Raw genomic sequence first — 25,852 nt, forward strand, 5'->3', positions numbered from 1 at the left:
CCTGCAGCAAGACCCCCAAATCTGCCTTTCTAGGGAAGCAGCCAAGTTCCACTTATATGGGAACGCTATTCCCTTCCACAAAACGCTGCGAAACAACCAGAAGGGAAGGAATTCAAGACACATGATCCCTTGTTATCTCTTTTTTTCATGGCATGGCAATTCGTATATTCTTCCAAGGGGAAATACGGCTTGTGTGACATCAACACCATGCAAAATAAGATACAAGAAACGAAATGCTCGAATTGGCTTAAACCTCATTGGGCAAGGAGAAGATTGTGTACATACTTGTAATAGGAATTTTATGGTCGTAGATATATGGCAATGTTCATAACCGTACGTACATAGATCAGCACAGGAAGGCCAACCTGGAACCATTTTGATTCCTAAACTGAGCAAATGTTTTCTCTGCAAGGTCAAACTGGAAAAGCCTCCCCATTGTCTTTTCCTTCACAAATCCTGTCTTAAGGGTATGTCTCTGTTTGAATAGGGTGTGAGCCTGTGACATGGCCCAGGAACTAAGTATTTATCATTACAAAAGACTGGCCAGGGTCCCCAGGAAATCCAATCAAGTATCCTGCCAGATAGGAGATAAACAACAAAAGAAAAACAACATTCACATGTTCTGAGAGGTGGTCTTAGGTTACACCCCTTCTGTGATGTATGCATGATGTTTCTGGGGGTGGTCTTGATCTACAGGGTGGCAATTTCAAAAGTCTTTATAAGGCCTTGCACGCCATTTTTCTGGGTCCTCCTCCTTTCCTGCTTGTGGGGGGAGCACCCTGTTGCAACAGATCAATAAAGATCAAGCTTACTAGCTGCTTTGCTTCTCAATGTTTTCTGGTTGGCCTGTTATTTTCTCCTACCGATAGGGAACCTATGTAAGGACTCTATATGGGCTCTTGGATACCCCATAAGGGAAAAGGGCAATTTTTTATTTACAACATACTTTAATAAGTTAAGCGCAACTTACATCGACCCAACCACCTTGCAAGAGGAGAGAGCTGGAAACCTTTATTTTAAAAAAAACACAAATAAATAAAAATCCTCAAGCAGGAAACAGGTGTTTACTCATCATTTCTCAAAGGAACAAGACTGGCCTTGAGCTGAAACATTTCGTGGAGAAGGGGAGCTCCATGGAGCTGTGAAATCTCTGCATTCAGGGCCTGGCCTGGCTGGCTGAAGGCCCATAAAATGTGTTTTTGCATCCTGAGAAAACGGAGAGGCTCTTTGGGAGCCTGGTTTCCTACCCTCGGGGTTTTCATAAAATGCCACCAGCCCAGTCTTGGGGGAATACTTTGCCAAGACGGATTCAGAAGGCGAATTCTGTAAACCCTGAGGAAAACTTAGTTCTGTCTCGCCAAGGCCTGTGCAGACAACTAAGACTATACATCCTCCCCACAACGGTGAACTGACGTCTTGTTTTAATTTCCGGCTTTTGTTGTATTTGTCTTTTTTATGTATCCTTGTAAGCCGGCTTGGTATTTTTATGTGACACACAGCACTACGTAATATGTTTGGAGATATAACACGGCTCCGTCGCTTCACCGCCTCACACTGAACATTTCCCTCACGGGCTGGGAACGCACTGCGCATGCTCCGGCGGGAATGCGGCCGCTCCACACAAAACAGCGCCGAACAACCGAACGCCGTCCGTCGCCGGAGGGAAAAAAGGCGGGAAAACTAACCTTTGCGAAATTTTCCGGAATGAGCCGAAGACGGGTGGAGGCGAGGTTAGGCTCGAATGCTTTGCTCGCCTCCGTTCCACTCCCCCGCCCGCTCCTCGGTCTTTTACCTCGCGCCGTCTCCCCAGGCAACGCGCAGGCCGAGCCTGCCCCGGATGTTGATCCAGCTATTTTTTTCCTCCCCGTCTCTTTTTCTTTAAGAACGGGAGGGCGTGGCCAACTGCCAGCCGTAGTGACAATGCGGGCTTCCAATTGGAACGTTCGGATGAAGTGCATAGAGAAACTAAATGTAAAGAGTGGCACAAACACATGGCAATTTTGAGGTTCCGTGTTGTTGCTTTTTAAAAATTCTTTACAGCGCATGCGGGTAACCTGCGGCTGAACTACAAATCCCAGCAGGCCCAGCAAACATGACGGGCGACCAACGGATACGAGGTGCCTGTGGTTTTCCGCACATCTTAACAGTCTTGAGTGGGAACCAGCTGCTGCGACTGGTGGGCGCCTCTACATTTTTTTACAATTGGATTAAAACCGGCGCGGCGAGGAACTGCGGGCCTCTGCGCGCCATAGAGAGGCGCGGACAGAGCGGCCCGCGAGACGGCCGTTGGTCCGTTCGTTGGGTATGAAAGGGCCAGGAAGTGACGCAGACTTTCAACCAGCCAACCACCCTTCCTTCCGGAAGTAGACGTGGCCGGCTTCCCTGGGCGTCCGATGTTTGGTGCCTGTGGGGGCGCCTGTCGCCCGCGCCGGGCTCCGCCACACGATGGAGCGGCGAGGGCAGCGGCGGTGTCGGGGGCCGGCGGCGGCGCTGCTGCTGCTGGTAACCATGTTGGGGGCGAAGGCGGCGGCCGGGGCCGGAGGAAGGTCGCTCCCTCAGTTCAGCGACGACGTCCCTTTCCGAGTGAACTGGCCGGGCATCGAATTCACCCTGGTAGGTGACCGGCCTGAGGGAAGGGAAGGAGGGCCAGGCGGCGACGAGGACGGGGGAGCGGGGAAGAGGCCGGATCCCGGGGTCCAGGCCGGAGGGAGCTGCCTCACTGCACCGTAGAGTGGGAAGGGTCCCCTTGGGGTCATCTAGTCCAACCCCCTGCAATGCAGGAATCTCAACTGAAGCACCCATGACCTCTGCTTTAAAACCTCTAAAAAAGGAGAGTCCACCACCGCCCGAGGCTGGCCGTTCCGCTGCCGAAGAGCTTCTACCCGGCCGGGGTAATTCAATTTCCAGGCACTTTTCTTGTATTTAGCTGAGAAACAGCTGCTATAATAATAATAATAACTAATAATAATAATAATAATAATATTTTTTATTTATACCCCACCCTCCCCAGCCAAGGCCGGACTCAGGGCGGCTAACAAGCAAGAATAAAAACAAGTTGAATGAATACAACTTAAAAACAATATTAAAATGCAACATTAAAATATTGAAACATTCAAATATTAAAAGATGACATTTCAACATTACTCAGATGTGAGGGTGCAGGGGTTGGTTGGTTGGTTTGTTTCTGTTTTAATATAAAAATAGGCCAAAGAAAACTTCAGACAACTTGATAAGTTTTTGTACTCTAATGTAAGAAATGGTGCCATAACGTAAAATGACTGTTTAGGAATAGATGAGCTCTTCATTTCAACAGCTTGTCTCCATGAGTATCCAGAACCCCTACTATGAGGCAGATATTTGAAGACGGCAATCCTGTCTCTTTGAGTGCCTCATAAAAGTCTTGCCGAAACCGAAGGGGAGTTTGTGGTCCTTCTCTCATCTGCTTTGCTTGCAGCTGCACGATAAATACCTGGCGATAAGCACACAGTTTAAATAAAGAGCAGGAAGGGCGGGTGGAGGGTGCAGTGCACAAGGGACACATCTGTTCATATTGAAATGCAGGGTTTTGTCATTTCTTTTTACTCGTGACCCTGAGATCCAATGGTGGGGCAAAAGACACATCCTCAGAATGAAATAACCTTGAGCTTACAGCCCTTCCACACACACACACAAAATCAATTTCTGGTCACCCTCAAGGTTGTCTTTCTTTCTTCCTTGGCAGTAGTATAACTTATAGGAAGAGAGTACTTTTCGTAACTATCATTGCGATTAATGATTGCTGCAGGTTACCCAGAGATCAATCATTAGGCTGTATTCTATCTTCTGCACACCCGTCTTTAAAGAAAGCAATTGTGGTGGGGTTGATTTTGAGGGGACATCACAAATTAATGAACAGACTTTAGTGTTCTCCAGGCACAGAAGGAATCCAGGAGAACTCGAAAACTTGCTCCCTAATTAGTGATGTTTCAGTTGACCCTTATAAATAACTTTGCTGTGGCTTTTTGAATCCGTTGTTTCCCTTGATGGACCCATATGGACACCGATGATTTTTATGGCAGGTGGTAAGTCTGTCAACAGCTGTTACATGTGATAACCAAGATGGAGCCTTCCAGAAGATGGTGAGGGACAAGCAGGATCGAGGGTGCTGTCATCTTCATGTCCTGTTTGTGAGCTCCCTACATACAAGTGATTGACCACTGTTTGGAACATGGTGCTGATTCTCATGAACCTTTGATGTGATCCTGCAGGATGCTCTTGTGGAGAGACTGCTGACATTGAGAGCAGACCGAGAATGCTTGTCCTTCAGCATCTGCTATACCGGACCATTTTAGCCCTGAATAGGATGGTTCCATGTGGTTATTTGGGTTGGGAGGAGATAGACTGTGGTCTACTGGTGGAGCCACTGGCCAATCTCAAGTGAACACGCAGCTGTGTTTCTTCCAATGATTGCTCAACTACATGTACCTCTCAGGGCATTTCTTTTGCTATTAAGCAAGAATGCATGCCTAAGACTGTTTAATGCAGATTAGATATGCTGTAATTATGCATATATGTAAATATATGCAGGTTGAGTATATATTTACTCTTGGTTTTGTTCACTTAAAATATGTGAGTAGACCACGGGGGTTCCTATTAAGAAGTAAAAGATGACTGCCCAATATTTTATTCTTGTTCACCTTTCTTCGCATCCCTTACCAATAAGTACTGGTGACTACATGCTCAGACAGTTTAAATTTTGACCATTTTTGAGTTACAGGCAGCCCTTTTTGCAAAGGAATATTGGGGGAATTTTGAGGGGTGAATTTTTAAAAAGAGGCCTTGACTGTGGCAGTATTGTATCGATTGTGTTGAAGCTATGAGCAGCTGAAAGAGGGGAAAGAACTTAATGTATTGGAAAATTAGCTGTGTTGTTGCTGCGCTAAAGGGGGAATTTACAAGATGGTGTACAGCAATAAAATCATTAATGTTTGTAAGGAGGGAAATGATTACAGTTGCGTGGAGCTTAACAGCATTCTATATAACCACTACTTGAAAAATCATAATGGCGGGCCATACTGGACCAATGGCCTGATTTGTTATAAAGCAGCTTCCATGTCCCTTCCATGTTCTTATACCCTGCAGTCATGACAGCCTATAAGATATAAAGACTGTTGAATTGAGTGAAGCAGGTTAAGTTATTATTCAAGCAAGTTTACTACACAAATAACTCTGCTCTTGTGAACATTGCGGGTGGAGCTTCTAGGAGGACAGCTCTCTTCTCTGATATGAAAAAGCTGCGCCTTGTGTCTTCTAGTAATGAAGAGGGAGAACTTTCTAGAAGTCCCTCAACATTACATTGCCCTAAGAGAGAATATTATGAAAATGATATACAGGTGGTACATAACCACAGTTAAGCTTGCAAAAATCTACCATTTGCCTGATAATAAATGTTGGAAATGTAAAGAAACTGAAGGTACATTTTTTCACCTTTGGTGGACGTGCCCAAAGATTAAGGCTTTCTGGGAGATGATATATAATGAATTAAAAAAGGTATTTAAATATACCTTCTTGAAGAAACCAGAGGCCTTTCTCCTGGGCATAGTCGGCCAATCGGTGTTAAAAAAGGATAGAACTTTTTTTATGTATGCCACAACAGCAGCAAGAATACTCATCGCAAAGTATTGGAAGACACAAGAGCTACCCACACTGGAGGAATGGCAGATCAAATTGATGGACTATATGGAATTGGCGGAAATGACTGGCAGAATCCGTGACCAGGGAGAAGAGTCGGTGAAAGAAGATTGGAAGAAATTCAAAGATTACTTACAGAAATATTGCAAAATTAATGAATGTTAGAGTGATGTTGGATTGAAATTAAGTGGCTTCTAGCTGTACAGGCTTTAAAGTTATGAATAGATCAAGATTAAGGATTAGGATTAAAAAGGTTAAAAGAATGGAAAATTGGTTTCTAATAGGTAAAAACTGAATGTTATATTATATTAAGATTAAGGATTGGGATTAAAAAGGAGGGAAAGGAATTGCTGGACAAACAAACTGAACTGGAATACAAAAGAGGGAGGTATGAGGAGGTCCGGGAAACAAGTAAATGTAAAAGTAGTGATGAAAAGATGGAATTGTTTTTAACTGTTTCTTCTTTTTTCTTTTTGTATTCTGTATTGTGTATTTTTATTTTTATTTTTATTTTATTTTTTATTAATGTGATTCTTTTCATGTGAAACTTCAATAAATATCATTTAAAAAAACAACAACATTACATTGCTCAAAAGATTGCTTGGTAAGCTGGTGGTAGTGACGTTACACAAGTTCAAAGACTCTTGAACCATAGCTTTGTAAAGGTGACTTGAGCAAGCTAATTCTACGAGTAACCCAGAAAGTGTTACGGTTGAATTTTAAATGATGCGTATGTTTATTTATTTATTTATTTATTTATCTATCTATGATGTCTGCACTAATAGGCATTTTAATACGTTTGCAGTGGCCTGTGGCCACAAGCAATAAACACAGATTGTATTGAAATACTATTTTAGTAACTAGGCAGCCGACCCATTTAAGACTACATTTTAATATTTGCTTACATTCTTTCTTTTTAAGCCCACTGCTGGGGTTCTGTATAAAGAAGATCATTACATCATTATGACAACTTCAGAAAAAGAAAAATATAAGTGTATTCTTCCGATGTTAGCCAGTGGAAATGAGGTAAGTTCTGTGTCTTTTCTCTCTCTTTTAAAGCAGGAGTTTCTACAGCAACTAACAGAATATTCCTATGCATATCTACTCAGAAGAAAGCCTCATACGCCCAGATAAAAATGTGTGGGATTATAGCCTAAATTTATGTATAAAATATACCATCACCTTTCTATAAAATATTTAGGATGTGTTAAATACGTTAAAAACACAACATGTTAACCAAAAAATCTTCAGTGTGTGTGTTTGTCTTAAGAGAGAGAGCACGCGCAATTGGCTGTGACAAAACAGGCAAATTAATTTTGGGGTGACTTTGAATGGAAGCTTCATTTTTAATGCCCCTTGGAACAACTTGAACAAGAGGATCTCTAACATATCCTTTTGGAGCCATGGTCAGAGCAAGTAGACATTGGGCAATTCAGTTGGTGTTGATGCATAGGTACATTGAATTTGAGTATAAGCTTGAGCCCAGACCAATACCTTTGGAACAATCAGTCCAGAAAGAACTGCTTTTCTTTTTAAGGAGGCTTCCAGTGGGTTAGTCTGAATTATTTTTCATTGATTTCCTTATTGTTCTTGTGCCTTGCCTCCTTCTTCCTTGAAGCTCAGGATAAGTAAAAGCTAACCTTAAAACCATACAAATTGCAAAGACTCATAATACAATTAAAATTGCAGCCAGTTAATAGCCACTTTATAGCAGTAGCAGCAAACAGACTCTCAACAGCAGTGCGGCAATTAACCATTAAATGCCTGGCAAAATAAGACTGTTTTAAGGTGGTGCCTAAGTGCCACTACTGTAATCTTAGTCAGCAGGGAGTTCCCTAAAGGGACGCCCTGCCTCACCTCACCACCCCACAGGTCTCTCTCACCAGCAGCAGCACAAGCAGGTCCTCCCCTGCAGAACTTATCACGTACCTTAGGGGCTCCTTCAAGTGCTTGGTTTCCAAGGTCATTTAGGACATTGTACACCAGTGCAAATACCTTGAATTGGTTTAGTGGCTTAGAAATCCCATGATTGGAGCAGTATGCTCCATCCTCATTGCTCCAAGTGGCAGCCTGGCAGCAGCATTCTGCAATACCAGCAACCTCTGGACCATATTTGAGGGCAATTCCATGCAGAGCATGTTGCAATAGTCCACACAAGAGGTTATTCAAGTGGATCACGCCAGGCTGGCCCAGCCAATGAGTGGCCAGAGGTGGGCATAAGCAATCCTACGCCACAGATTACCTGGGTCTGCGACAATAGCTTTAGGTTGAGGACTACTTTTAATTACAGCAGTACCTCAGGTTACAAACTTAATTCGTTCCGGAGGCCCGTTCTTAACCGGAGGCGCACTTTCGCTAATGGGGTCTCCCGCGCCGCCGCCACACAATTTCTGTTCTCATCCTGGGGCAAAGTTCTCAACCCGAGGTACTACTTCCAGGTTAGCGGAGTTTGTAACCCGAGGTGTTTGTAACCTGAACCCTTTGTAACCCGAGGTACCACTGTACTTGTATATTTTAAATAGATTGTGTATATGTATGTAGTTTTATTTCTATCAATGTTTAATGGGTTTTTATTGGTTTTTTAAAAAGTTTTTAGCAATTTTTGTTTTTATCTGTAAGACACCCTGAGTCTAATTAAGGGGGAAAGGCAGAGTATATATGCATAGAATATTATTATTATTATTATTATTATTATTATTATTATTATTAATTTAGTAATTGTTATTTATTAATAATAGTCCCAAGCTGCTATTACTCATAATTTTATAACCTGAATTATTGAGAGTATTAAATTGATGTTTGTATGTTAGTTGCTGTCTTGCATTTGCCTAGCTGTGGGTGTGGGAAGGAATGAGTTGTGGTTTTGTAAATTGCTTGGAGCAGATGTTCACTTAGGCAGGATACAGATTTAATTATGCATACATGTGCACTGGAATTCATATAAAGACACATGTTTGTCTTGAATATACTTAATGGTATTATTATATCTTATGGCCTTAAGCACAAAAAGATAGCTTTAGATGTGTTACTACTCTGCAAGCCACTATAAAACAGTGTCGTTCCAGAAATACTGGCACAAAAACAATAAGTTAATGAATTTGAACATCTTTTTCTGTGTATACACACACACACACCAAAAAAAAAAAAATTATATATGTGTGAGAGAGCAGAGAGGACACATTCACATCAACAATAAATCAGCAGAATCGAAGGAGCTACTGTATTTTTCCGTGTATAACATACCCCATGTATAAAACGCCCCCTATTTGAGGAAACTCCAAATTAAGAAAATGAGGGGAGATTGCTGAGCTTTTTGGGGGGGTAGCCCAGAGTTGCTGAGCTTTTGGGGGGGTTGACGTAGATCTCTTACCCGTCTGACCTTCGCTGCCACTCACATTCATTGCAAAAGCTGCCTGTCCACTCACCAGCAGAAGCCGCCAAACACCCGCCCAATTGCCGCAGCAACAGCCAATCAACACCAGCCATTGCAGCAGCCACCAATAACACGCCCAATAGCTGCTGACAATCTCTGGCTTGCGGCAGCAACCAATCCCACGTCCCCTCTATGCACTAACCGTGTATAAGACAACCCCCATTTTTAAATTTTAAAAAACCTCATCTTATACACAGAAAAGTACATTACTTAGATTTATGTAAGTGGCTTGTGGTAGCTTAGTAGAATTTTTTGCAGTAGAAATTCCCCTTGGTTTCAAAAGCAGTTTTCTGTAGTGATGAGAAGCATAAATCTTCTTGGATCCATAGAACTACTTCTATATTTCTGTGGGTCTTGGCATGTGTGGTTTCTTTTCCAGGGCTTTTAAGAAAACCAACGGGACGTTTAAGCATATGGTGTTGACAACAAGTAATTACTGCCTAGGAACCATAAATATAAAAACTTTTTGGGGATTAAAGCCTTTGTGTTCTGGGTCGTATATGTCAATTTTTTAAGGAACTTGCAAAAATAAATGAATGTACCTAGCTCTGTGTCCCTCCATGTAATAGTGACATCCAGCTGTTCTCATTTTAGGAGGAAGAAAAGGACTACAAAGGGCCCAGCCCTGCAGAATTGTTGGAGCCTCTCTTTAAACAAAGCAGCTGCTCTTACAGGGTATGTCCACTTTGAATTTGAAGCAAAAGGCTCCAGGTCCTGACATCACTCTGTATGCTATAGAGTAGATAAGCTCAGTAGAAGCGCATGTTTTATTTCCATTAAACCCACCAGCACCACACAGACACATTGCTGTTTCTGTCTGGCGCCAAATTTTCCTGTAAGTCAGTGGGCGTTATGGATACCCAACCATGGACACAATTGTGACTTTAAAATGGAACTTATTGTTTTTGAATAATTCCAACTGATGCCTGTTAACTGAATGAATACAGGGTGGAGAATGTGTTGTGCAGCGTGTCTGCCTATGTCCTTTGGAACTGAAAGAGTTCATTAGACCAGCTCATTTAATTCAGGGCACTGATAGATTATGGCGATGTTAAGCAGCCGTGGGGCGCTGCATCACACCAACCCAAGCTCAAGAACCAAGGGCTAATCTGGAGTGAATTCCATAGATACCTGAGAAATTTGCCTCTCAAACAGAGTCTCCGATTACATCTTGCAGCTACTTTTTCCTTTCTCTTTTCATTTGCTTGCAATGGAAACACAACACATTTCAACATGTCCTGAGTCCTTGAAGGGAGGGCAGGCTGTAAATCTAAATATTCTTACCCATCCATTTTGTTGACGTGTTCCCTTATCTCAAGAACAGCCTTGAGTACCGTTAGTAACCAAGGATTCTCTAAAGGACTTCCTGCATGGTCTGAAGTAGCGAGGCCACTGCTCATAATGCAACTTAATGGAGACCAAAGTTTATATAGGAAGGGCTGGAGTTGGTTTCAGTTCTCTGCATGATCCACAGATTGCAGTGGGAATGTTAAAGGCATTGCACTGAAGCTCATTCCGTGGTTGTCGACTTTGACAAAACCGGTTGGTTGACATTTCCCTTACATAAAGACTTCCTTCGTTACATTAAAACAATGTTGACATACCTTTTATATATATATTAAGACCCCAAACATGCAAAAAAACTAAATGCTTTTGCTGTGAAGCTATAATAAATAATCACCTCTCATGATTGTCATTTCACTTGGGCTGCTGCTTTGTTTTTTAAAAAATAGATTTGCCTGTACTGTGTGTGCCAGTTAATGCCAAATATATATCTCTTTAGATTGAATCCTATTGGACTTACGAAGTTTGTCACGGCAAACACATTCGTCAGTATCATGAAGAGAAGGAAACTGGGCAGGTATGTCTCATTAAAACTTTGGTCCTCAAGGGTAAAATAAAGCTTTTTTATTGTTTTTTAAAACGTTTTTATTGTTTTGTTATCGTGACAACGATTGAAGCATTGGAGGAGAAACGGTTGTTGTAAAACAAAAAAGTGAAGATGTATGTCTTTTCTCTCTTTTTTTGTGTAGAAAATAAATATTCAAGAATACTTTCTTGGGAACGTGCTACACAAGAGCCCGATACTTGATCCAGGTTTGTTATTTTGCCTTTAAATTTCAGTGGTCAGGAAGAAGATGCCACCCATTCACTCAACTCGCTAGGGAAAGCACTGTGTAATTTATCCCACTGCTCACCAACAATCAGCACCATCCAAACATTCAGTGTGAAGTTTGAGAAGAGCCTAAGCACACATAACACATACAATGCTCAGCTCTCACTTTTGGGGATTTTAGACTACACAGATTTGACCTATGTGTGCTTTCTATCCCCCTCCCCCTATTATAGAGCATGGTCAAACATCTTGTCCAAGCCATTCATGTAAGTCAAGTTCAAAGGCAGCTGGGTGCAGTTCCACTTGCCGCTGGGTTTATAGGGATTGAGCAAGAAACTCTTCTGTTATATCTGCACAGGTCAGGGCACTTCAAACACTGGGCTATTTTCCTACCATCTGAGACTGAAAATAACCCCAACATGGAGAAACCAGACCCCCCTTTAAATCTTGCCTGAAAATGTCCTCCTTCCTCATTCATGCTGTTCAGTATTCACGGGCTGGCATGTAGCTTATATTTGAATGGCAGTGTCGGATCTCTCAATCAATACTGAATTCTTAAGTCAGATTTATATCCAGAGAGTGAAAGGTCTGTTGAGATATAGAATCTTTGTTTCAGCAGATTTGCTTCCGGGCTCTGTATTGGTTTCTATATAGCAAACTGTGACTAAAATGTGATTCTTCTCCTGCTTGAAATGTATTCCAGAGCAAGAAGAGAAGGAAAATGAGAAAGACAGCGCAAAAGAGGCAAGTAGGAAAAGGTTGCCATTGCTCTCCTGCTCCATGATCAGTTTAATTCATATCTGTATCTAGATCAGCCTTCAGCAAGCTAATGCCATCGAGATGTTTGGGTCTGAAGCTCCTCATCAGCCCCAGAAAAGGCTGATCTAGATTGTTGAAGCTCCCTCTCTCTTTTTGAAGTTGATGTGTTCTTCCTTTTCTTGCAGATAATATTGTTTGATTCAAGTCTGTTTCTATTAAGGGAAAGCGACTGTTTTTATTAGCCCTGATGCTATACACTGCATTGCCAGATTAGGTTGTCTTTTGTCCCCCCCCCCCCTGCAAGATAGTTTCTACCACAGCTGCAGAGCAGAAAATCCACTGAATGCAAAGTAGACATGCTAAAGAAGAATTCGCATTTAAGCAAACTTAGTAGCCGCCTAAAGTAATACTTTCATTTTCCTTATTTTATTTTGCTAATATAGATTCCTATGAAAAATATAGAAGGGCAGATGACCCCATATTATCCCATTGGGATGGGAAATGGCACGCCTTGTACTCTGAGGCAAAACCTGCCCAGATCAAGTTCAGTCATGTATGTCTGCCATCCTGAAGCCAAGCATGAAATCCTTTCAGTGGCTGAAGTTACTACATGCGAATACGAAGTGGTCATTTTGACCCCTCTCTTATGCAGTCATCCTAAATACAGGTAAGGAATTCAGACCAGGTCAGGCCTTCTAGTAGCCACCTGAAACAGTATTTTCTGAAGAGTTCCCTCTCATTCACTCTCCTCACAGAACTTTCATCTGTTAACGTAAGGGAGGTTCCAGGCTGAACGTCACACAAATTTGTACATCTTGCTAAATCATGCAGAGGCTGGAACAAACCTTGGACTCATGCACTCCCTTCTCCTCCTCCTGTGCAGCTGGGGCGAGTCCTTCAGCTGCAATTTTATTCATTACACAGAATCTTTGCTTGTGTTTTGTGTACAAGCCAGGGATTGTGATTTATAGCCAACTCTCATTAGTTCAATCAGCCAGCTTCAGAAGCCTCTGTTGGAAGTTGGCTTGTTCTTAAAATGACCACTGTCTGTTATAAGGCACAATTCCTGATTTACACAAAATCAAAGAGAAATCAAAAGTAAATACGGCTAAGGCAGAGGTTAGCGTATGGGTCCATGACTCTCTTAGCTCATCCTATCTTGTATTATTGAACTAAACCATGTTCTAGTGTGACATTAAGTGAGTTATTTTACCTGAGACAGGCTGGCTACCAGAAGCGGCATTTCTGTATTAGATTATCTCGTCCCCTGTAAAAGTGTTGGATAACCTATCAGCATTGCAATATATTCACCTGCTGTGCTTCTTTGCCTCAGTTCCACATCCTTGGTGCAAGTACAGAAAAATACACAGGGTGTTGACATGACCCAAGAGGTCCTACCTATAATGAGAGAGAGGAAAAAAACTTGACATGGGGTTCTGTTTAGAGTGGCAACCCTATGTTTGGTGTAATTCTGTCCCCAGAAACCTGGTGTAGATATGAGCTTTCTAATATTAGTGTGAACCAGGAAGTAAAAATGATCTTTTAGATTTATTTATTTTTGGGAAAAACTTGTGGCACAGAGCCTTTTAGCATAATGGCATCACAATGGTGGATCAGTTAAATTTCTTTTTTAAAACAGTTTTGATTTTTTTAGTATATGCTATATTGGGGCCACAAAACCTTTCGTGCGGGGGCTGTGCGTGAACCGCCCCATGATAAAAGTTCGCTGTTGTTTGCACAGGTTCAGAGCGTCCCCCGTGAATGACATATTTTGCCAGTCGCTGCCAGGAGCCCCACTTAAGCCCCACAACTTGCAAAAACTGGAGCAGCTGGAGCAGGAGCACCAGCAGCAGCAAGAAATGATGAAGCCGCCTTATAGAAGAGGCAAGGAGGTAGGAGCCCAGAGGTGTATTGCTGGTGACACAAGTGTGGAAAATCCCACTTTTAATCGACCCTTTCTGGATGGCAAGGCTTGACTTCTGCTGGGGAATTCTGCTACACAAAATTCATGCTGGGATTTCAGTGGCCCGAAAGTGGTGGCCTGCTTTCTCTCTCTCTCTCTCTCTCTCTCTCTCTCTCTCTCTCCCCCCCCCGCCAAACAGGTTGCCCAGTTCTGCTCTATCTTAACCTCATTCAGGAACCAGTAGTGTCTTTCATGCTGCAGCTATTAAATCAGTCTATTAAAGCTAGAAGAATTGTGTGATCACCAGCTACTGCAACAATTTAAGGCTGCTGTGCTATTCTCACATACATTTGAGATTGGTTTAGAAGTCTCACAAGCCGCACGTCTCACATGGTTGTGGCTTTTTGGCCACACTGTGTTACCTTCCCTCCCCCCTTACCTGTGTGATGTGTGTGAAGCGTGTGAATCTGCCAACTGAGGGTCAGTGAGCATGTAGTATTCAGCCTGCATTTGACCATGTGTGCACATTGGTGCACGTCACAATACATCCATTAATCCTTGACATAGAATGTGACTCTTCCTTTGCGTTCTGTAGCAGACTAAGAGGGCTATCCTCTCTAAAATCAAATGCCCAGTACCATCTAAATCTGCACATATTTTAATTTCAGGAAGAAGTGAATTCAGCAAAGGAAGAGAAGTTTTCCTCCTTCCACAAGCCAGTTGCCGTTGGAACGCCACATCTGTTAACGGTTGGAACGACACACATTTCCAAACTGACCGATGATCAGCTCATAAAAGAGTTCCTTAGCGGGTCTTACTGCTTTCATGGGGTGAGGAATCAATTCTATGCGCTGGGCTCTACTTCACACGTGTGTTTTGCCTTCTCCCTCCCATTATTTCTCTTGATTCCACCCAGAACCCCAGTCATGTTAACTTTTGTATTTTGTCTTCCTACAAATGGTAAGCAAAGCAGAGCAGTAAAGAGTGTGGGTCTCAGCTTGGACCTTGGAAGTGTACCTGCTCCCCACCCCAGTCTCAAAACTCCTCTAACAGTGCTCTCATGTTATATCTAGCCTTTGTACGGAGATCTGAGGGTTAGAAACATACATTGACTTGTGTTCGCTTTTTTAAAAAACCTGATGGGTGTCGTGCTTGCTGGAAGCAACTTGGATTGCTTGAGTTTTATTGCCTTCTCTTCTTCCTAGGGTGTTGGCTGGTGGAGGTATGAATTCTGCTATGGCAAGTATGTGCATCAGTATCACAAGGTACGTAGAAACAGCCATTGGAAGATTCTGCCACTAGGTGGCCACATACAGCTTTTTAACATCAAATTTGCTGCTGCGCAGGAAAGTTCTTGAAAGCAGGGCTGCAGAGTTAGTAAAATTCATTGGCGCCTTTGCTACTGCTGCTGTGTTTTATTAGGGCGCTGTGCAAGGGGTTTGGGGAACTTGCAGCCCACCAGGACATTTTGGGCAGACCCAGGCCCACCTGCCTTGCACATGAGGGCAAGGAAAAGCAGGGCTAGGCTAAAAAGCGTTGCCTGCCAAGCCTCACCGCGCAGTCTTTTCCCAAGTGCCCAACCACCAGATGGATGCGTTTGGCATTTGGGAAGCACTGAGCGCATGCATTGCAAGTAGATAGATAAACTGTATTCGCATTAGCCAACGGCCATAGCAACATAAAACAAGCAATATATACAATTAAAAAAACAACAATGGGTAAAAAGGACAATCAAATGACCAAGATTATTATTCAGATAGTGGCCCTTAATCTCATTGCACCTTTGATAAGCCTAGCAACCTTGGCTGTTGTCTGATCATTTTGATCTGAATGCATTGCAACTAGGGCTGGGCAATATCTGGTTTTCTACATCGCGATATATCACCGACTAAACATCGCAATACAGTCATACCTCCGCTTACGTATCCCTCTGCTTATGTAAACCAGGATACATAAGCGGCAAACCCAGACGTGCTCTACTGTGCGCAGAAGCGGTCCCTCCGGTTGCGGAAACCTCAGGATCTGACTGGAGCTCCGAAACTGATCCCGACCGCAACCGGGGGTACCACTGTATACTGATATTTTGCAATGTCTGAAATACGTATGGAGCTATGTAGAGACATTGGCTGGATTCACGGTTGTTCCCACATTGTGATTTTTGCGTACACACACACATACATCATGATTTGCAATATATTGCCAGGTCAAAATTATGAAACCGATATCACGATACGGACTTTGAACCAGTTTTGGACGATATATCGCCCAGCCCTAGTTGCAAGGTGCTTTGCACAGTGCTTCCAACCAGCTGGTGGTCATCGCTTAGAAAGCATTGTGCAAGGAACTTTGAAAGGTCTCTGTCACATGACAGCGTTGTAACTTCAGGTGATTGACAGGTGGTCGTCCCACCCACCTGCCAACATTTGAAGCGGGGGAGACATAAAGATATGGCCCACTGGGCTGGAAAGTTTCCCCATTCCTTTTTAAAATCAATCTTTCTTAATAGTTTTCAACATAAAATAAAAATCACACTAATCTAGAAAAGAAAAAAAAAGAAGAATAAAGAAAGGAAGGAAGAGAAGAACAGAAGGAAATTGCAGAGTCCACTCTGAAAATTTAATCTTAACCTTTATTCCACATGCAGAAGCGTGAACCCTCCTAGCTCTCACCTGGGAGCTTCCCCCAGTCTCCCTCCCTAGGAGATCCTCTCTGTCCTGCCTCTCACCCATCTTCCTCTTCCTCTTCAATCCATCACTTTCCTGCATCTTTCTTCCTTAGTCCAAGAAATACAGTGGATGCTCAGGTTGTGAACGTGATCCGTGTGGGAGGCACGTTTACAACCTGCAGCGCCACGTGTACACACGTGCGGGTCACGATTCGGCGCCTCTGCGCATGTGAAAAGCGCAATTTAGTGCTTCTGCGCATATGAGAGAGCCAAAACCCGGAAGTAACCTGTTCTGGTACTTCCGTCTTCGGCGTAGTGCACAACCCGAAAACGCACAACCTGAAGCATCTGTAACCCGAGGTATGACTGTAATGAAAGTTTCCCCATTCCTGTGCTAAACAAACACATGAACAAGGGAAGCTGCCCTGTGCCACAACCTCTGGCTCATCTAGCTCAGTGTTGTGCACTGACTGGGAGTGGTTCTCGAAGGCTGCAGACAAGAGCCTTTCCCTCCCCTCTTGGGAGATGACGGAGACCGAATCTGGGGCCTCCTGCGTGTAAAGCTTTCCCACTGAGATGCAGCTCCAGATCACCCTCCTTGCTTCACAGTGCCATCCCCAAGTTCAGTGATTTAGGGGCAGAAAACGTTTCACGATATGCTTGTGATCGTCGGGCATTTCACGACAGCCCTAAAACCCCAAATGGTCAGAACTGAAGCTAGTCTGCTTTTTTGCATGTGATGCACACATAGGAAGTCTGCCTATAATGGCACTCGGGTTGCAAAACATCCTGTTCTAGCTCTGACCCCGTAATGATCTCATGCTATGCAGAAGGAAGTTGTGTTCAGGGAAGTTTTTAATGTGTGACATTTTAATGTATTTTTAATCATTGTTGGAAGCCGCCCAGAGTGGCTGGGGAAACCCAGCCAGATGGCCAGGGTACAAATATATTATTATTATTATTATTATTATTATTATTATTATTATTATTATTATTTGCAAGCAGCTCTGGAGAAGGGCTGTAGCTCAGTAGTAGATCACATGCTGTGCAAGCAGAAGTTCCCCAACTCCTCCAACTCTAGCGTGAAAAGACTTCCATCTGGAGCCTTGGAAAGCTGCTGCCATGACATGTGTAGGGCAGCTTTCTGTGGATGGGAACTGGACAAATGCAGAAGTGCCCTCACACAGCTCCCATTCATTTTAATGGGACTTGACAGGAGAAGTTTCTGCTGGACGTTCTCTTATTTATTTGTGGCTATCTGACTGTGAAAGGGACGCAGGTGGCACTGTGGGTTAAATCGCAGAGCCTAGGGCTTGCCGAGCAGAAGGTCGGCGGTTCGAATCCCCGCAACGGGGTGAGCTCCCATTGCTCGGTCCCTGCTCCTGCCAACCTAGCAGTTTGGAAGCATGTCAAAAGTTCAAGTAGATAAATAGGTGCCGCTCCGGGCGGGAAGGTAAACGGCGTTTCCGTGCGCTGCTCTGGTTCACCAGAAGCGGCTTAGTCATGCTGGCCACATGACCCGGAAGCTATATGCCGGCTCCCTCGGCCAATAAAGTGAGATGAGCGCCGAAACCCCAGAGTCAGCCACGACTGGACCTAATGGTCAGGGGTCCCTTTACCTTTTATCTGACTGTGAATTTAAGTTCCCTTCTATATAGAAAACTATCAACAATTGTGCCTATGGACAAGCCTCCATTAGGTGAATTTCATCTCTTAAGAGTTATGTTTTTATTCACTGTCTTGTCAAACATTGCAAAATCACATTTTATATTTTTTTTAAGTAGTTTTGCAGTAGTTTTCAGGCTATTTCAGTGGAGTTTCTTTCCTGAGAGCATGAATATTGCTTCTTGAAGGATTTATGAGTTTGAGTGAACCAAGTTCACTTCTTATAATATAGCCACTTGCCATTATACAGATTCAGCACATATCAAACAAATCTTACCCATTTGAGTCTCGGAAATCATGACAAAGAATAAAACATTTAAAATAGCGGATCGTGCAAGAAGAAAAGGGGTCTTTGTATCATTTTCGTCTCAGTAACAAGGAGAATTGTTGTCCTCTTTCAGGATAAAGATAATGCCAAGACGACTATAGTTGTGGGCACGTGGAACAAGGAAGAACACCTTCAGTGGGCGCAAAAAAATGTGGCCAGAGCATATCACCTCAAAGACGATGGTCTGCAAACAGTGAAGTATGCCTGAGTTGGTTTTCGGATAAAACCTCTAAGATGGGGCTTGCCTCATCGTTGCAGCTTGTCCTTAAAATCAGTTATATAGCAGAATTGCTTTCCAAGTTACCAATGCTTACTGTGTCCAGCCTTAGTCTTGAAATTAAAATCTCTGCATCTTGAATCCATCCCATGCTTTTTAAAAGTCCAGACTTCCCCTCACTGGGCCAGCAGGCCTAAAAAGGTGTGAGGAGAGGACCCATCTACTTTATAAGAAGCCCTGCCGCGATGCCATTTTTTTACAGAGCACTCCACCTGTTTCTCAGCTGGCAAACGGCCTACTTGGTAGTGGTGCCCGCCCTGTGGAACACCCTCCCATCAGATGTCAAGGAAATAAACAACTATCTGACTTTTAGAAGACATCTGAAGGCAGCCCTGTTTAGGGAAGCTTTTAATGTTTGATATTTTACCGCTTTTTAAATTATTATTAATATTCTTTTGGGAGCCGCCCAGAGTGGCTGGGGAAAACCAGCCAGATGGGCGGGGTACAAATAATAAATTATTATTATTATTATTATGATTATGATTATGATTATGATTATTATTATGCTTGGGAGGATGTGATTTAATCCTGCATTGGCTGTTCACCCTGTTCCCAGTAGGGAACAAGACTGTACAGCCAAGGCAGAATTTAATCACTGCTCATCCTCCGATGAGTGAGGATTAAAGCCCTTTGCAAAAGCTCTTTTTGAAGCAGCTGGTGCTTCTCCTTTAAGCCAGCAAGCCAGTGGCAGCAGCAGGGTAGAGCAGGGAGTCTTCTCCATCCCCCTGCTACCACTGCCTACACAGTTAAAGGAGAAGTACAAGATGTTTCAAACAGCATCTGCCCCCCCCCACCCACACCCACACAAAAAGACGGAAGGTGATCCTGCTTGGTCTGGATGCCATCACAAGCTCTCTGTGGGGAGTTCTTGCACACATCCAAACCCAGCGCTAGGAATCCCCTTCCTGAATCACCTGATGCAACACCATGGCAATCCTGCTTGGTCCAGGTGTGTGAGAGGGCTCTCTGTAGGAATGTAGCAGACAGCAAAGCTAACAGGAGGGCTTTTTTCCCCCCTTTGAAAGCAAGGCGGGGGGAACTGCCCTTTAGTAATGCCTGCTATTTGGTTTGAAGGACCTGGCCCATGGAACCAGAAATGTTCCACACTCCTGCGCTTGGGAGACAGAGATTCTGATCCCTTTGTGAACATTTGGCTGGTCATTATTTCCCATCCAGATCCACTTTACAGTTTGTTGTAAGGGTAAAACGGGGGGGGGGGGGGGATTTACTGATTTTTGAGTTCCTTTGGTATTTCCAAGCTCAGAAGAAAAATGCCTTCAAGTATTGGACATTGTGCAAGCATCAAATTCCAGAAGTGAGCACACAAAATTCAGCCCTTTTCGTGATTTTTGCTTGGGCGCGTTGTAATACTTGCATAGGTACCAAGTAGAGAGTTGACTTGCGCTGTAAACGTTTTAACTGACCAAGCTCTAATTTTGGGACTTTCCGGCAGAATGGTGTCTCACTATTATGGAAACGGAGATCTTTGTGACTTGACTGACAAACCTCGACAGGTGACAGTGAAATTGAAGTGAGTTGACCCCCTTAAAAATTATCCTGTTCCAGGCTGACTTGATTTATAGGCTTTGCCCTAATGGAAGGCTCTAAAAATATATCCAGCTATACTTTTAAGGAACTGCATGACTGTATCTTTACTAACTGGGCACAATCCTGAAATTAAGTATGCCCAGAGGTTTGCCTGTGCTCTGCGAGGGATTTTAATTATTTCCCCGCTTCAGATAACTCTCCGCGCTCAGAAGCGCTTTTGCTAGAGAATGCCATGTCTGCTGCTCAGAGTGATAAAAATCTCAGTCATCTTCACTAGATAGTGAACCCTAACTTAGCAGTCTAGTGTCTGCTGATGCAAGTGCCCATCCCTGCCTTGTGTTTTCCTGGAGAAACAAGCTTCTGTGTGTTTCTCTATGCCTGCTCTGCTGGCTTCATGGCATCCCCAACCCATCAACTTTTACGTATCTGCCTATCACTGCTTAAACTAGGGGTCGGCAAACTAAGGTCCACGGGCCGGATCAGGCCCAATTGCTTTCAGGATCCGGCCCGCGTACTGACTGTCCGTGGATCGGCATGGGGATTCTGTTCATTCGAGCTGTGCCATTTTTTTCCCTGCGCCATTCCATTCCACACACACACCTCAGTGGCGGCTCCTCCCTCCCTCCTCCTGGCTTCTACCTACCCTGCCTAGAGGAGGAAGGGGGCTGACTGAGCGCCATTTTAAGCAGCCCCTCTCCAGAGCCAGCCCTTTCACACTGCTCATCTTCCCTCCGCCGCCGCCCTGTGGGTCAGAGAGCAGAGTGGACAAGATCTCTCTGCCTACCTATGAGAAGCTCTGAAGAAATGAACCTATGCTGCCAATTCTCGTAGTAGACCAGTATAAAGTAAGCAGCACATAAGCAGCACACCCTGTCTAACTCTTGTGCGTAACATCACTGACAGTCGTTTGATCAAACTTATCCTCCTTGATATCTAACCCTTGAGCGTAACATCGCCGACACTCTGTTTGATCCAACTTACCTTTGTTGATATCTACAAGAGCCTGGCTAAAGGAACCTTTAAAGACTGAATCTTCCTTTTGGACACAATTTTAATGAGTTTCTGTTTGTGGCTTCTGTAGTAGATCTTGTACATAGCTCTCTCAATTTTTGGATTATTAATATAAGATTTAGAACATAGAATGGTTTTTTAGTGTTTTGTGTGCCGCTTATGTGCTGCTTACTTTATACTGGTCTACCCACGAGAAGCAGCAGTGGCGGTGGTGGCAGCCCCTGGGAGGTAAGCGCTGGGGGTGGGGAGGAGGACTACTTGCCCCCCTTGCCTCTTCTCCCCCCCCCCCGATGCTGCCTCTCCAGCCCGCCACAAGGTCTGAGGGACAGTGGACCGGCGCACGGCTAAAAAATTTTGCCAACCCCTGGCTTAAACTGATACGTTCATATACCAACACCAGGAAATGCCACACAGGAGTGTGACATTGTGCCGGTATTTCACCCTAGCCTTGCCCCGCCTTTAGGGTTTCTTCACAGACTTGGCACATCCTTGGCACTGGGCATTAGTCTGTTAAGCAGCCATTGTTCTCTAGGTGCCAGTCACCCACTAACATCTATTTCTATCTTAAGGTGCAAAGAATCGGATTCTCCTCACGCAGTAACTGTCTACATGCTGGAGCCTCACTCCTGTCAGTACGTCCTCGGGGTATGTATTTCTGACCTTGCTGCTAGCCCTGCTGACCTCTAGGAAGGCACTTTTTCCTCTGCAGAAAAGGGCATTTCACTTACAGAAACTATGGAAGCTTTGAAACAGAGATTTCAGTTTCCCATCCGTCGGTGAGACGAGCATTTTATTTTCTACAAAAGCTTCCTTCAGGACCCAGTGGCGAGCCTTTCTAAAGTGCATATTGGGGCAGTGTACTGATCCTACCTCTGAGACAGACCCTCAGTTCTGGACTCGCTGTTTTCCAAGAGCTTTTATTTATAGGCCTAATTGGAAGATAATGGCTCCAGATTCATCTAAGAGAGCTCATTAAAGCCATTTTCTGTGCCCTTTTTCAAGGGCGCCGTTCGAATGCCGGAGTGGTCTTTAAAGGCACTTTGCATTTCAAAATCAGCAGAGAGGCTCGCTAAGATGCTGCTGTTTTCGATTCAGATTCTCTTCACCTCATGCAATGCTAAGCACAGTAGCCTTCGTGCTTGAGAAAGGGTTCAAAAGTCGAGGTTATTCTGATGATAGAAATAATGAGAAATCTGTTGGCAGGAGTAATGTTTTTGTCCGGAATGTTCTGATTAGACCACATGCTGGGAGAGTTGAAAGGCAGGCTTAGGTTTTGAGATGCAAATGTCCTCTCTGTCTTTTCGGTTGGGCAAAAGTTACTTTCGGAGACAAGATGGTTTTGGGTTTTTTAAATGCTAAGAACATTGGGCACAACCCAACCAAAATTTAAAGACTTGGAAAGCCTTACTGATTTAAATGGGAGAGAGGTGTGTGCACATCTAGTGGGGTGTTTCAGATGAAATAAGGTTCTTCATTATATTTATTTACACCCTGCCTTTCCCCCTGACGGGACTCAATGATTTTTGTTCCGCTCTCCCCACCCCCTGCCACTGAGAAAACAAAAATCTTCTCCAAAACGTTAGTGGACTCTTTGAAACAGTGGCAATGGGGAGGCACAAGGGGCTCCTGAGAGAAGAGGGAATGAACCAAAATTGCCTCTCCCCTCCACTTTCTGCTCATGGAAGCCACCTCTGGATCTGCCGGTGGAGAGAGATGCACAACAAAATGCAAGTTTTTGTTGGGCCATACCTATTAATGTGTTGTTGGTTTTTTTTACGAAAGGCTTGGAAGCCTGGATTCCTTTGGACATCTAAAAATCCAAACCCCTCCCAACTCTGGTATAGGAAAGGGAAATAATTTTGTGCTGGGTTGGCATTGTGAGATAAATGCTCAGTAATAATGACAAACATGCAAAGGGCTTTGGATAAGTCTGCTTGCCTCGATGCTGCCCAAAGGCCTGCCACAGCAGAGAGTGTATACAGAGCACGTTAGCAAACCTAATTCCAAACATTGCAAGGACCCTGGGCGGAGCTCAAGGGGAATGTCTTGCCTTTTGAGGTCCCGCTAAATTAGTGTGAAACCCACATCCTGTCAGAGCTGTGGACAGACTTTATTTCATTTTCTGGTGCTGGGCTTGCCTTTTCCCTACAGGAAAGGTTGGCAGCTGTTTGTTCTTATATGGGGGAAAGGCTAGGGTTGCCCTGTCCCCAGTCTTTCATCTTTATGGCTGGTATCTGCATAGCCTCCTTCTGGCTTCTACAGATGTTTCTATGGAATATAATGTTACGGTCTGCCATAAAATTGAAATAAAATACATGTCTCTGCTCCAAGGAACTTAAAAGTTCTCAGAACCATAAGCTGCGAGAGAATGTAGAACTTCCTCTTTCTTTTTTAGGCACTTGTTCATTCCAGATTTTAAAAGCCAAGACACATCTTACATTAAAATAGTGCCCATAAATAGTCTGCTTGCAATCATTATTCCCTGCACTTGAAGGGTACTGGCTGTTAATAAAGCAAATGGCTGGCCATTATCCTGCACATCATCATTCCAAAATGTAACCCTCCTCATTTTTTGATAAACTGAGTACCTGCCATTATTTCTTCTTCGCCTTCTGTCAATATTGGGTCAGTTTTTCCAACATATGCCACGAGTCAAGCGCTTTGTAATCCGTTCTGTCATAGAAGGTAGGTCTGATGTTGTTTTCTTCCTCCTGTTTGATGCTTATCATCATTGTTTTGTGTGTATATTTCTCCCTTCAGGTGGAATCGCCAGTTATCTGTAAAATTTTGGATACAGCAGATGAAAACGGAATGCTTTCAGTGCCTAGCTAATAATAGCACGTGGGATTCATTAAAAGTTCGGGGCCTTGAAAGCCAACGAAGGAGCAAACCACTGGGGTTCTCCACTCTGAACCAACGGCAAGGAGAAGGACCGGCAAGACCTCACCAGCAAAGAGCTACTATCATGAACCACTTTGTGAATATTATATGTATATAAGAGGCTATTGATAAACTTTTAAAAATTAAAAAAAAATACCTTATCTTGAAGAACTTTTTCAGTTGCCCTGTAATGTGGAGCAGAGTCTGGTTTTCCCCCCCTAAGGTGTTGCAGTGTCTGTTCAAGTGGAGAAATTGTCACTCTCAAGGAAAGAGTAGTTCCCCAATTCCCTGGAAGGGGGATGAGAATGAAGCTGGGAACATCTTCTACCCTTAATCTTCCAGGAAACGCAAGTAAACTGCTGTTTCTAACATGAGTAAGCCACGGTTTCTGCTCAAACGACTACCAAATGCAACTCCTGGCTGCTGCAGAAGATTTTCCCAGCAGCCTCTATCAAATCATGTAGCCTACTGTGACATTCCTTCACTTGGCAGAGGAACGCAAGCTCTGCACCTCTCCACCTGCCATCGGACAAGGTGGGGGAGCTGTTGGCGTAGGAAGGCAGTGGGGGTGGTTGTTTTTTTTGTCCTATTAAAACACGGACTCAACCTCACACACATCAGAACACCTGTTGCAGCATCTCTGCTTGTTTCAGGAAATGCCCAGCTTCAGAAAAAGGGCTCCTTCAGGGCTGGGTCTCCTGGACTCTGCCGTTAAGGTGCACTGATGTCTTTCAACTCAAAATGGGAAAGCACCCAGCTCAGCGGGGAGGGTAGGAGACCTCCAAGCAGAGCCGGGTTCCTTCCCAACTGGAGCAAATGAGCCACAGCGCCGGTCAACCTGCCATTGCCACCACTCTGTGGTTGGAAGTACGTGTGTAAGCTTTGAAATGAAAGCAAGCTGCCCTGGAGCTTATACAGTGGTACCTCAGGTTAAGTACTTAATTCGTTCCGGAGGTCTGTTCTTAACCTGAAACTGTTCTTAACCTGAAGCACCACTTTAGCTAATGGGGCCTCCTGCTGCCACCGTGCCGCTGGAGCACGATTTCTGTTCTCATCCTGAAGCAAAGTTCTTAACCTGAAGCACTATTTCTGGGTCAGTGGAGTCTGTAACCTGAAGGGTATGTAACCTGAGGTACCACTGTATCTTGGGCCCAAAGGCAGGGAGAGTGTTAAACCTGTTCCGTTTAGCCATTGAGCAGCGCGCTTTGCCAGAGGATGCTCACCTCAGATGACACATACCTGGTAACGCCTGTCCTCTTATGGTCGGCTTCCTCCCCATCTTGAGCCATCAGGGAAGTACCTGTAAGTCTGCTTGCTTCCCTTCAGTCTTGTCAAACCACCAAGCGGGTGAGCCTGTGTGTTCTCCAACCATTGAATGACCAGGAGGTGGGTCTGTGTTTGCAGCTCTGCGTTCCTGCCAGTTTTTTTGTTTTGTTTTTAAATAGCAATATCGGGCTTTCCTGCCCTGTCCCTTTGTCTGCTTTGCCACCCGGTACACCTGCATGCAGAGTATATGCCCTGTTCCTAAAAGAGGTGGGGAGATGAACGGTGTTGAGCATTCCTTGCGTAGGTATAGAGCCATCCTGCTTTTGAGGGC

General features: G+C 44.1%; 2 protein-coding genes across 2 annotated transcripts in view; one reads left to right on the top strand and one right to left on the bottom strand.

The window, feature by feature from the left end:
* The window catches only part of LOC308474485 (proteasome activator complex subunit 4), a 201,365-nt gene that overhangs the window by 157,546 nt on the left and 17,967 nt on the right, over positions 1-25,852 (bottom strand). The gene's annotated exons all lie outside the window — the stretch shown is intronic.
* LOC308474577 (endoplasmic reticulum lectin 1-like) lies at positions 2,351-24,426 on the top strand. Its single transcript, XM_081001067.1, has 14 exons — positions 2,351-2,613; positions 6,592-6,696; positions 9,698-9,778; positions 10,887-10,964; positions 11,137-11,200; positions 11,923-11,963; positions 12,422-12,645; positions 13,720-13,870; positions 14,550-14,711; positions 15,087-15,146; positions 18,613-18,737; positions 20,270-20,347; positions 21,945-22,020; positions 24,136-24,426. Exons 1-14 carry the CDS (start codon positions 2,446-2,448, stop codon positions 24,205-24,207), a joined length of 1,485 nt encoding a protein of 494 aa, XP_080857193.1. The 5' UTR covers positions 2,351-2,445; the 3' UTR covers positions 24,208-24,426.

Source organism: Podarcis pityusensis, assembly GCF_964106645.2.
Source record: "Podarcis pityusensis genome assembly, chromosome: 3".
Taxonomy (NCBI): domain Eukaryota; kingdom Metazoa; phylum Chordata; class Lepidosauria; order Squamata; family Lacertidae; genus Podarcis; species Podarcis pityusensis.